This window comes from Sus scrofa, chromosome 7, assembly GCF_000003025.6.
Source record: "Sus scrofa isolate TJ Tabasco breed Duroc chromosome 7, Sscrofa11.1, whole genome shotgun sequence".
Lineage (NCBI taxonomy): Eukaryota > Metazoa > Chordata > Mammalia > Artiodactyla > Suidae > Sus > Sus scrofa.
The window spans coordinates 120,473,646-120,487,093 of NC_010449.5; the positions used below are offsets into that span (position 1 = coordinate 120,473,646).

General features: G+C 47.6%; 1 protein-coding gene across 3 annotated transcripts in view; it reads right to left on the reverse strand.

Annotated features, from left to right (window-relative positions):
• Positions 1-13,042, reverse strand: part of SETD3 (SET domain containing 3) — a 74,143-nt gene extending 61,101 nt beyond the window's left edge. The window contains exons 1-2 of one of the 3 annotated variants that reach the window (XM_001925288.5): positions 12,872-13,042; positions 53-162 (exon numbers count right to left, since the gene is read on the reverse strand). In XM_001925288.5, the coding sequence (XP_001925323.1) occupies positions 53-155 (103 nt within the window). In that variant the 5' untranslated portion in view covers positions 156-162; positions 12,872-13,042. Of the gene's footprint in view, positions 1-52; positions 163-276; positions 4,351-12,871 lie in introns of those variants that run through there. The other 2 variants (XM_021099686.1, XM_005666437.3) reach the window with 2 other exon arrangements.

Genomic DNA, 13,448 nt, shown 5'->3' on the forward strand with positions numbered 1-13,448 from the left:
CGAGAGACGCACGGGCCCCAGAAAAAGCGGGAAGGCCGAGCGCCAGACTTACTCTGCAAGAGCTCAATGGTCAAGTTCAAGGTTTCCTTCGGCGACACGCTTGCTGCAGCACCAGTGCCTGACTTCTGCGTTTTTACTCGACTCTTCTTACCCATTTTCTGACTATAGAGGAGAAAAAGAAAAGACCAAGAGACACGCGTTATATCCCCAAAGAACAAACTCAAGTAATAAAACATGGCACAGCAGCAGCTCAGCCTTGAGATGCAAAGATCTTACCTCACATATGCCACATCCTCAAGTTTCGTTCCAAAAAAAAGCAATGCGTACAAATATTAGTATTTGGAAGCTCTCAAATGGGAAAAAAAAATCTGCTTTGTAGTCTCTGGAAGAAAAGGTCATTCCTTTTCACTTATAAAAAACTATGGTAGAAGCAAGTTGGACTCTAGAATTACTTTCACATTACATGGATTTCATTATATATCCTAAAATGTTTATTCGACGACACTGGGGAGAAAAAGTTATGCAGGTTCACGTATCACAACTATCACATGGCCACAAAAACCTATATATTCTCTCCTCGCTTCGCTTTAAAAGAACCATTTCCCGTTAAGAGCAACGAATCATAAGCAACAGACTAGACTCTCTGGACAAACGCTGAAGACACTGGAGAGCTCGACGAAACCTCAGAGAGCCGATCTATCCCTTCTCCTGGCTTCAAGGAAAACCCGAAGTGCTTCCCAGGGATCCACAGGGAGTCGATGGCAGACCCTCCCCTCGAAAGTGGTCCCAACCTGGTGCTTCCACCACCCTCAGGTCCCACGTGCCCCGATGAATAAGAAATGGCCAGGACAGGAGTCCCTGTTGTGGCTCCGCAGTAACGAACCCAACTAGTATCCACGAGGATGCAGGTTCGATCCCTGGCCTTGCTCAGTGGGTTAACGATCCGGCATTGCTGTGAGCTGTGGTGTAGGCTGCAGACGCAGCTTGGATCTGGCGTTGCTATGACTGTGGTGTAGGGCAGTAGCTGCAGCTCCAATTCGAACCCCAGCCTGGGAACGTCCATATACAAGGGTTTGGCCCTAAAAAGCCCCCCCCCCAAAAAAAAAGAAAAGGAAAAAAACATTGCCAGGATACGCTGCACGCAGGTGAGAGTGTGGGACGCAGGACACCTGTTGGGCAGAGACACTGTAACATTTGTCTGAAGACATTTTCTAGCAGTGAGTCAGGGGCTGGTTTGAAGACAGGGGAGGCAACTTGAAGGCAGGGCAGGGATGAGGGAAGCATGCGAGGGGTCCAGTGGGTGACATGCCCAGCTGCAGAGGTCCCCGTGGTGAGGGGCAGACAGAAGCCGCCCACTGCAGCAGGGTGGCAACTGCAGCCTGGGGGTTCTGATCTGAGGGCCTCAGGATGACAAGCCAGGAAGATGGAGAGAGAATGCAGCTGAGAGAGGACACATCTCTGGTGTCTTAGAATGAAGTCTACTTTGTAACTTAGGGGTCTAGTAAGTCTCCTAAAACAGCACGGAACACACAGGGTCAGGCATCCTGGAACAAAAAGGAACAGGTAAAATACCTCTGACTCTTGCAGCACAGAGAATTAGTTGCTTTGAGATCAAAGCAGAAAAAAAAGTGGGGGGTGGGGGCAGCATGAGGAGCTTAAGCACCTTTTCCTTTACTTAAGGACCAGAAGGATGCTCCCGTGTTCACTCGCTCGAGGCCTGGACAGAGCACCTGCCACTCTGCATCTCAGGCCCTCTGCACATCTGCTGAAGGCAACTCCGTGGGAAGACCACTGAACTTGACCTGAAAACAACTAAAACTACTGGTAAGTCTGCAAAGAAGGGCTTTAATCACACTTCCAAATGCAGCTCGGCAGGAGGGACTGTGGAACCGGAGCCAGGCTTGCTGGCCTCTCCCTGCAGCCCTGCGGGTAAGACCTTCCGAGTGCTAAGCGGTAAACGTCACCCCAAGCCCTTCCCTCCTCTTCGGCAGGCCCGGGCACAGGGTGCCCCAGACAGACGGCCACGCCCCCGGCACCCCCCGCACCTTGCGAGGAGGACCCACAGGCTGCAAAGCGCTCTGCCCGCAGCCCCTTTCCTCCCCACGTCCTTCCTCAGGAAGCCTCCCAACTCCCTCGCTCCCCGGCATCGGGATACCTGTCCTGAGATTACCATCATTAATTACAGCGGCGGCGGCGGCACTGCCACCCTGGGCCGTCCTTCCCCTCAGACACACGCTGGGCTAAGACTACCAAGACTATCTCTGCGTTTCATCTTGCCAGACTCTCACTGCTGGAATTAGCCTCATCTTTTAGATGACATTCTCAGAAAGGTGAAGTCCTCCATCTTCGTCCCACGGAAGAGGTGCAGCTAGAACTGAGGTCTGCCTGACTCCAAAGCCTGTGCTCCGCCGCCAGCCCACCGCCCCTGCGAAACACACAAGGCACAGGGGTCTGCGCAGTGCGGGAGGGTGGACAGGGCTTCCAGACCCCACACGGACGACTCCCTGCCAGGTGCCACCCCCATCCCACCCCGCCGGCCGCCCCCTGAGTGTCTCAGGCCACCTGCTCCTCTTGAATTCACTTCCTGCTCTGACTGCAACAGTGTCTGCATTCTCCCTGCCACTGAAATCTGCCCCCGCCCAGTAGCAAATACAGAAACACAACAAACCGCAACAGGCAGCAGTAAGCGAGCCCCTGGGAAAGCAGGCACAGGGACTGCCGTCTTGGAAAGCCCTGGGGACTGCAGTTATAGGAACACTCCCTGAAGCCACTCCCGGTTAAGAGCCTCAGCTCCAGCTCCTCCCACCCCTGATCAGCTTTCCTGCCTCCACTGCCTCCCCCCAACACTGTCACCATCAGCCTTTATAGACGGAGGTGTAACCCGCTCGGGAAGGGCACAGCCCCCACCCTGAGTGAGAACCAAGTCCCCGCGTTCCTATCCTGGTCCAGAGCCACCCCCAGAAGTGACCATCACGCTGACATCTATTGGCATCGCCGCTTGCGTCTGTGCTGGCACTTTGCACTGATGGAATGGCCAGTTCCCCTCAGCCCCCTGGCCTGGCGTCACCCCCGCCTATACACTCCCTGTCTCTGCGGCCTCTTCGGCTCCTGGGAAGGTGTCTACGTCTTGGCTTAGACCGCCCCCCCCCAACAATCCCCTCCCCCAATCCCCTCCCCACGCCGCACACCCCAGAGCCCACCCGCCATCATTTACATGCCCACCTCACCCACTTCTGCAGGCTGCTGTCTTGTGGCAGAAAACCAACCAACCAACCAACCAAAGTTTCCACTTCTAAATCATCTGGAGGGTTTCGTACGGTGCCATGGATGCAGCCGAAGGTCAAATATTTGTTGAATGCAGGAAGATCTTACTTGACTTTATTTCTGCTATTTGTGGGTAAGATTTATTTCCCATCATGATGGTAAGATCGTACAACAAGGAACCATTTTGATATATACTCCCACCAGTGATCAGAACACTAGCCAAAATGAGACATTTACTTAATATTTAACTACTGCTAAAGAACGAGGACAACTCTTAAAAGTCAAAATGTAAATGTGTACATATAAAACATATCAAATTCACGTTTAGAAGATGGTTTCTTTTGGGAATCTGTAGTTTATTGTCAGAAAAGCTTTAAGATAGCAAGTTGCATAAGAAAACCTCTCTAATGAACACAAACTGAAGTTTTTAAGTGTTGTGGGTCTCTTAGAAAGCAACAAAGCGACAATAAAAGTCCGTTTCCAATAGAAATAGAAGAACCCTGACTTCAAGCTCCGCAGGCCCTTGTGAGCAGGCACCAGCATCTGCACGGTGCCCTGAGCTGGTCAGACTGGCCTAGACATGGTCAGAGCGCGTAGACACGGCTGGGACTTGCCCGAGAGCCCAGAGCTGACAAGCAGTGGACACAGGGCTTCAGCCTGAAATCCTGCGTTACGTCCAGCACATATGCAGACTCTCCATATAATTGCACACAATGAAACAAGCTCTTCTGCGTCTCTGTGCCAGGACCATGCCAGCTACTGCAAAAGATGGCAGATGAGGGAAGGCCAGGCCTGTGGGCCTCAGGGATTTGGGGGGGGGGGGGCGGGGATGGACCCAGGACACAGCCTGAATAATTCCTCAAATCAGAGAGGAAGGTAACAACAGAGGGGCATAGAACAACGCACAGATAACCAAGGTTGACTAGACTTTAACACTTAGTCTCAGATGGAGCTTTCCTGTGGCACAGGCAGGTTAAGGGTCCGGCACTGTCACTGCAGTGGCGCTGGTTGCTGCTGTGGCACAGGTTCAAACCTTGGCTTGGGAACGTCCACAAGCCATAGGTACAGCCAAAAAAAAAAAAAAAAAAAAAAAAAAAAAATTTCAGTCTGAGAAAGTGTTAGAAGCCAGTAGGAGTGGTTTCCTAAATTCAACCCCCTTCTGCCTTTTTTAGCTGACAAAGATTTCCCCAGCATCATGGATTTAAAATAACTACCTACCCTGTTCACTTATGATTCAAAAACTCATTACACACAATGAATAATTTTCATTGTGAGTTCAGCTGAATCTGGGGCTAGATTACAAATTTCAACAAATGAAAGAGTCAAATATCCGTAACGAAAGAGACCGAATATTCTAAATGTTCTCGGTGGAAAAAAACTACCTACTAGAAATTAAACTTCCTACAAAGAAAAAATGTTCATGTTCAATATTTATTCCAAATATGTACGTTCACAAATATAAAGCATGTGAAATCAGTTATATGTATACACACACACACACACACACAAGTTAAATTCCAAGTTAAATTTTAGCCAGAAGGTACAAAGCTAAATCAAAAGGTTTTTCCCAAAGTTTAGATCAAAATCAGATATAATTACAAATTCTTTTTGAATTACCTTGGGGGAAAGAGAAATACATAGTGGAGGGGGAGACTTTGAGAATTCTGAAGGTAAAAGAAAATACTATGTAGAAAAGCAAAAGGGACTGACAGACAAATGGGTTCTACAGAAAACAATTACGGTGACAGTGGTTTGAAGGAAGGGGTGTCTATAAAAGAAGCAGCAAGCTAAGAGTTTCACACATACCTACATTTCTTCACCATCGAGATATTGTAAAAATGCAGAGAATCCTCAAAAATCTGGCTCTTTGCTTGCTATATCATGAACTATCTAGCAAGTTCATCAACAATCTCCCCACCGAAGAGAGAGAAGGAACTTTAGAAAACACAGAATAAATGACCTATTAAACTAATATGCAAGGGGCATCTGTCATCAACAACCACTTCTGATCAATCAAGTGATTCTTTTACAGGTACTCCAGAGAGGTGAGAAGAAATCAGATAGAGGGCATTTAGGGAACTTGGCTGAGGGGGTGGGGCAGTGAGGGAGGGTCCTGGATATTTAACCCACTTTTACAAAGTAAAGTTTATACATACTGAACAGGCTGAGATGGAATTCAGCTCTGTAGGGGTATTTTTTCTCCTCCCCTGCCCCAAATGCTAGGGAGTTCTCTTATGGCGAAGCAGGCGAAGGATCCAGAGTTGTCACTGCAGTGGCTTGGATCCCTGCTTTGGCCTGGGAACTTACATATGCCACAAGAACCCCCCCCACCAAAAAAGAATCTAAATGGAAAGAATGTATATTTGCATCATTCTTGAGTTGCTTTCAACTAAATGCAACTAGAATAAATTTTTAAAATCAATTTGTGCAGGAAACGTTAGCCCAAACCCAGCATGTTTTTCAATGTATCCTGCATCTTCCAAGTTTACAGCACGACTGACAAAGGGAGAGAGGGCTCCTGTGGCTTCCCCCCACTGCAGCGGCCCAGCTGTAAACGCACGCGAAGGGAGCATGAGAGCCTGCCTAACCTCTCCGTAGGACGAAAAGAATCTCACCAAAATACTCTGCAGGCCATTAGGCTCAGATCCCTATATGCTGAATTAAGTACACCTATTAGAGGCTGACGGCCGAAGAAAACGAAAGCACTCTCAAAGGGAAAAGTGTTGAACTTTAGTAAGGCGTATACAGTCCTTGCATTGGTAACATGTTAACCAAAACAGCAGAAACATCTCTCTGCACAGTAGCAGGATCTCGTATTAGGGTCAGGCCATACTCACTTGTACCAGCTCAAGCGGCTGACTAGCCCCTACCATTCCAGCCCCCAAAGGAGGGCTCACATGCCACAACTCAAAAGTACCAAGAAGTCACATACTACCCAGCCATAAAAAAGAACAAAACAATGCCATCCTACAGCAACATAAAAGCAACTAGAGACTCTCATACTAAGCGAAGAAAGTCAGAAAGAGAAAGCAAATACCATATATCACTTCTATGTGGAATCTAAAATATGTCATAAGCGACTTATCTACAAAACAGAAACAGACTCACAGACATAGAGAAGCGACTTGTGGTTGCCAAGGGGGAGGAGGAGGGAGTGGGAGGGACGGGGAGTTTGGGGTTAGTTTGGGGTTAGTAGATGCAAACTATGACATTTACAATGGATAAGCAATGAGGTCCTGCTGTCCAGCACAGGGAAGGCTACCCAGTCTCTTGCGATAGACCATGATGGAAAATCATATAAGAAAGGGAATGTATACACACGTATGACTGGGTCACTTTGCAGCACAGCAGAAATTGGCACAACACTGTAAATCAACTAAATACTCTAATAAAAAAAATAATTCCTAAAAAAAGCTTGTTTTTTTTAAAGAACCAAGAAGTCAAGGCAAGCAGACAGGCAGACAGTGGACTTAATTTCAACTCAGCCTACATACATACCAAGGTGAATGGAGACCCAGAGGCTGCATGGAAGTAAAATTTCAATCTTTATACAATCTGGGCTGTCATATATACATACAAAGATAGGTAGACAGATATACACAAACTTGAGATTTTAAAAAATACACCTATTTCTTGCTTTCCACAATGTTTTTTGCTATATGTCCACTAATATACATGATAATTTGAGATGCTTAAACTGTCTTTGATTTATTTTTCAACATAATAGTTTAGTTTTAAACTGCTGTTGAAAAAAGTTGTAAATATACTCAAATTAAAATGAGGCTCCTATTTAAAGAAGCTGCCAAACACACACACACACACACACACACAAAAACACCTCTTCATAAAGCAAAGAATCCCAGTATCATGCATAATCATTTCCTATTATATCCTCCTAAAAGAACAAAGCAAAATGCTAAGGGTGAGGAACAGCTAGCTATACTCCGTCAAGAAATTACTTCCAAACCACCCACATTCCTCCCTTCAGGATTCTAGATTCTAGAATTGTGGAATATCAGGTTTGGAAGAGACCTCTGGATAAGGTTACCCGTGTTGACCCTCAACCCTGAACAGTTTTAAAATAATGACATCTGCTGTCACGTGGCAGGTAGGGTTGTCGAAGTGCAACTGCCAAACTCAGCTCAACTCAAGGAGATGTTACAGATGGGCCCCCATTGACAGTGGTTCAATTTAGTATATTTTGACTTTATGATGGTGCAGAAGCCATATACATACTTGGTAAAAACCTCAAATTTTGAATTGTCATCTTTTCACAGGCTGGTGACACGCAGGACAATACCCTCTGGTGATGCTGGGCGTGAGCGAGCCACCACTCCCAGCTGGCCAGGGATCCTAAGTCTCAACAACCCACCATTCTGAACCCATACAGCCATTCTGGTTTCTTTTTTTTTTTTTTTTTTTTTTTTTACTTTCAATTCAGTATTCAATAAATTGCATGAGCTATTTAGCACTTTACTATAAAATAGGCTTTGTGTTAGATGATTTTGCTCAACTGTAGGTAGGCAAATTAAGTGTTCTGGGCGTGTTTAAGGTAGGCGAGACTAAGCTGTGATGTTTGCTACAAAGTCGGGTGTATTAAATGCATTTTCTTCAATGACATTTTCAACATATGATGGGTTTATCAGGATGGAACCTCATCATAAGTTGAGGAAGATCAGTAGAGCCTTACTTTTCTACCAGCCGGGTGTACCAGGGAATTCGTACTTTCATTCAGTGCCCATTTCTTTCTTTTTTTTTTTCTTTCTTTTGCCATTTCTTGGGCCGCTCCTGCAGCATAGGGAGGTTCCCAGGCTAGGGGTCGAATTGGAGCTGTAGCCACCAGTCTACACCAGAGCCACAGCAACACGGGATCCGAGCCGCGTCTGCAACCTACACCACAGCTCACGGCTACGCTGGATCCTTAACCCACTGAGCAAGGCCAGGGATAGAACCCACAACCTCATGGTTCCTAGGCGGATTCGTTAACCATTGAGCCACGACGGGAACTCCGAGGGTCCATTTCTTGAGTATCTAACTGAAATGCAGAGATAAGTGATGCATGGATAAGACAGTAACCAACTAAACCTTTTGCTACATAAGCTGATCTGCAGCCACATACATGTCCTATATTAAACAACTGAGTTGATGAACCTAAGGGCAAAAATTATCCATGCTAAGTGCCCCGGTGTTTGTTACTGAGCTGTTGAAACTATGTGTTCCCTGTGACAGGTCCCCAACATGACTGGCTTCGCCATAACCCCATCATTCAGGCATTTTCTGTATCAGGAATTGAAGTGAGTATTTTACACACTGGATAAAGGAAATATTATGCTCACTTTACAGGCGAGAAAGCTCAAGTTTAGAGGAGTTAGTAAGCTTAGGCAACGTGATTAGACAGCTGGTGGCAAAACCTCACCAGCTCACCTCCTTGTCAGACAGACGATACTGATGCCCGAGTATTTCAGGGATTCAACGCAAAATCAGCCCGCTTAGAAGCCTCTGGAGGGTCACTATCTCTGAAATTCAAAATAACAGTATTCCTTTGCGGTTCTAACACACACCAAGCAAAGGCTGTATCTCACTGGGCTTTTAAAAGGATAGAGCCATTACACTGGCCTTGTCCAAAAATACAAAAGTGGCCTCAGCTTAAATTTGGGACATGAGCAAAATGTCCAAAATTTATGGTAAAAGCGTCTTTGAGTATTTGCCAGCACTAACAGTTACTTTCTCTTAACTGTGCTTAAGAGAAAACTATTGCTACTGAAGAGTCCTGTCTACTTTCTGAAACTGAAACCTTTAAACGACTTAGTCACAGCATTTTCAGACCCTATGCTGGAATGAATTGTGTCCTAAACAAAGTGGAAAGCAAAATTCAGTGGAGGCAGATAGGTAATAAGCCTAAAATGTTGCAGTATTTATTGAGTTCTAGGTAGATACCTGATTATCTACGTTTCAAGACAATGTGTTAGTCCTTCCAAGAAATACAGAGGGCATTTCTGCCTGCCCTGCTCCTCTGCCCTCTCCTCCCCCATCACTGAGCCTCGGCATGTGAAGGGGTTAACGTTTCACTTTGGCTTGGTTATCAGCATCACTCAGACCCCTCTCCAAATCTGAACTTCAGAGGTGGAATCATCTTCCATTGCCAGCCAAGAGTGTTTGGATTTACCGTAATTATTAATTAACTTCTACTTGGAAAGGACTTGAATAAGAAAGAAAAAATTTCCAAGGCCTAAGTTTGGTATTTAAATTTTATCATCATTTAGAAGCATTCTTCTTCCATTCAAATTTATTTCAGTTGAAAACTGTCAACAGCTGTGTTTGTACCTCGGTTTTATGATCTGTTTATTTCTAAACCTAGAGGAAACTCCCAATTGGAAATGGAGTCCACACAGCTAATCTCTGGCTTGAGTTGCTGGATGAATTTAATAACAAAAAGGACTGCTAATCTTGCCAGTTCTGTTAAGTAATCTTGTTTCCCGTTAAGACTATTAAGTGACTTAAAAAAAAAGCCTCAACTCCCTCAGAATAGAAAAATATGAGTATTACTATTTCGTTAGAAATGAATTTTTACTTTGAGGAAAAACATTATATTAGTTATATCTGCAGATCAAAATATTTAACAATCTCCAATTTTATGAGTAGGAAAATGGGATGGCATGAGGAAATCCAATGTACAGAAGCCAAGTTCAATACACCTGTACCTGCAACAAAAGGGAAAACTAGAAAAACTAAACAGCAAGGAATCCTTAGCCTGGTACTCTTAGGTGGTTAACTATGGCTCAGAACGAGTTGATATCCAAGATAAACACTTCTTTAACTGCAGGGAAAAAAACCAAAAAGGATTCACAACAAATCAAAATATTTTTTCTGATAAAGTCATGGGCCCAAATATAATACTTTGTTATCTGAGAAAACAAAAACTGGCCACAAGCAACTTCCAAAGGACTATAGGAATAAAGGTATATTCAATTCACTCTTCACTATTTTGTGAAAACTTGGTAATGCCAGAGTAACATATAACTCCTATTCCCTTGTAGGCTTCATCCCCAAGACTTAGGGACAAGAAAACACACTTGAAACTTCTCCTCACCCCTAACCGAAGTACCAAGCCCTGCAGCCAGGGACAGATAAAGGAGTTTCTGAAGATAGAAAAAAACAAAAACAAAAAAACCTCACAGCGACAGATATTTATCAAACTACACCAAAATAGATACATTAGCATTATTAGTTACATTCCTAAAGGTTACAGCAAATTAGAGATAAGAAAAAAAGGAGACTGTGTGATTCAAACATTTTAAGAGACGTGGAAAACTTCAGACTAAACTGACATCTGGTAAAAGGAATAAGCGAAACTCTGAGCCAGGAGGTCAGATTTTTACTCAGACTTTTACTAAAACTCCATGCGCCACAAACTATGTACCTGGTTCCCACGGAACTCAGTGATTATCTACTATTTACTGCGTGTAGGCTCTGTGGTTCTGTGGTTGATACTCTCCTCCAGCTGTCATCTCCTTTGCCCTTTTCTTCTAGATACTGGGAGCTGACAGTTTTTGTTGGGTTTGTTTTTGATTTTCTTTGGCCTCGCCTGTGGCATGTGGAGTTCTCAGGCCAAAGGCTGGAACCTGCACCACAGCAACGACCCAAGCCGCAGAGGTGACAATGCCAGATCCTGAACCCGCCGCACCACAAGGGAACTCTGAGAGCAGCAAGTTTTCAGGAAACAGTTGTGACCAGTTATCACAGCTCTCAGAAAAGTTTTCCAGTGGTTGAACTTTACCAAAAAAACCTTAACAGGTTTCTCATTTTCCAGTGGCTTCTAGAGCAAAGGTTTAATCATCAATTAAAATGTGGCCTACGTGTTCCCCACATGGAAAAGCAGCCCAGTAAGTGTTAACTTTCTTTCCGACAATTTATTGTACTCCTATTGGCAGAACTGAACAGAAACTTTCACTTCTACAGCATATGTAGGCATTAAGGTTTTAATTTTCAAGTCCAACATCACTCCTATTCCAGAATCACCAGAGAAAAGCAGCAGCATTTTATTCGTTCAGACTAGAGCTTCATTTCAGATATTAACTCACAATTCTGAATCTATAGAAAAGAGGGCAGATAGGAAGGAGCAGCAGAAGTAAAACTGAGGTTGTTTGGGGTCCCAATAAAAAAAGTTGTTCTGTAGCTGTTTAAGAACTTCACTCTGCAAATTACTTCCTTGGGCCAGAGAAAAACTTCTCCCTAAATTACTGGAACTTTACCAAAATATCAATCACAGCAGCCCTGGGGACTAATTTGGTAAGATGAGACTGCATGCATAGTAGCCTGAACAGACACAATATATCATGGTTCAAGCAAGTCTTGCCAAATTTTAGTGGTACAGAGAAAAGCTGCTTTTATTTTGCTATATTCTTAAGTTAAATGCATTCCCTTAAAACTCTCCAAAATCATTACTAGTTCCTTCAGCTTTGAAAGAGCATTCCTCCCCCTCCCCCAGAAGAAAAGGTGGGGGAAGAGGTATCATTTACATAAGATAAAATTCACACTTTTCAGTGTCGAGGTCTACGAATTTTGACAAACGCATTCAGCTGATGTAACCACACCACAACCAGGCTATGGACTGATCCACCGCTAAAAGGTTAACTCTTCGGAGTTTCTTAAAAGCGAAATTCACCTGTCGACACACTTGAAAAGTATTTTTGCTTTTGAAACATCACCTCCTTCAATTGCAAGTGCAAAACAATACACTCCAAGCGATTCTAAATCTGTCAACACAAGGAGAGGGTAAAGGCCCCCCCGCGGCCAGTGGCGCCCGACCCTAATCCCCACCCCCCGCCTGCCCCCGTAAAAACTGGGGAGAGAGGCTGCAGAGTTGCATTGCCAGGCCGGAGCCACGAGGAGGAAGAGTTTGATGCCGGAATGACAAACTCCACAGCACTGAATTCTTCTCCCTAGTAGGGCACGGAGCATGTGGAAGATGGCCAGTGCGCGTGGGAAGAAAGATGACCTATTTTCAACGACTGTTTTTATAACTGGGAAGTGAGGGAGAGAAGCAGGGGCTAGTCCCCGGGCACCTCCGCGGGCACATGAGGTTTGGAGAGAGAGAGGAACATGAAAGCCACACAGCCTTCGCCCAAGCAGCGGAGTGACGACGAGAGAGGAGGGAGGGAGGAAGGAAGCGGGTGCGCGAGCCGGCCGCACGCAGAGCCGAGCCCACGAGCGCAAGGGGAATCGACCCCCGCCCCACCCGCTGAGAGCCGAGGGGCCGGGCGCTCCCTGCACCTGCTGCCACCTCCGGGGCGGGCGGAGCGGGTACGGGAGACTCGGGCGCCGGGAAGGGACGCGGGGCTGCGCCCCCTCCCCGGCAGGGCCGGAGGGCAGAGGCCGAGCGGCACCCTCCGACCTCGCCGGGGCCCCCAAACGCAGCCCTGTCCTTCCGGTCCCAGAGCGCACACCGGTCCCCGCACCCTGGGCCCGGAACGGCCGGCGGGGCGCGGGCCGGACCACCGCCGCGGGGCGCCGGCTGGGGCGGGGGCCGGCCTTGCAGCGCTCGGGGGCGGCGGCGCGAGTCTGCCCCGCGGGCCGCGCGCGTGGAGGGGCCGCCGCCAGCACTCACCTGCCCGCTTGCCCCTTCGCGCAGCGGCAGCGGCGCCACACTCCGGCCGGGACCCACCGTCCGCCTCAACCAAGCCCCAGGCGGCGGCGGTGGCGGCGGCGGCGGCGGCGGCAGCCGGACGGGAGGGGCGGGACGGCTGCCTGAGACTGCCCCGCCGCCACGGCCCAACCCGGCTCCGCCCGCCCCGGGCCCCGCCCCCGGGCCGCCGCCGCCGTCGCCCATTGGCCCGAGGCTCGGACGCATGGGCGCGGCCCCGCCCTGCCGCCCCCAACCGTTCCTCTCGGGTTCCGCCCAGCCATTGGGCCTGCTGGCTGCTGGGCCCGAGCGGCTGGCTTGGCCCCCGCCAGCTTCCGGGCCATAATTGGCTGGGCCGAGCCCACGCCCGAGCGTTGATTGGAGGACAAGAATCCCCCGCACCCGCCCCTCGCGCCCAAGTTCCGTTAGCATGTTCGGTTGCTCCCGAATTCCCTCTCTCCCTGGGGGGGCGGGACCGACGGGATGGCCCTCTGGCTGGCTCCTCCTCCGGCACGCAGCGACCACCGACTCGCAGGGAGGGGCTGGGAGGAGACTGGCGGCT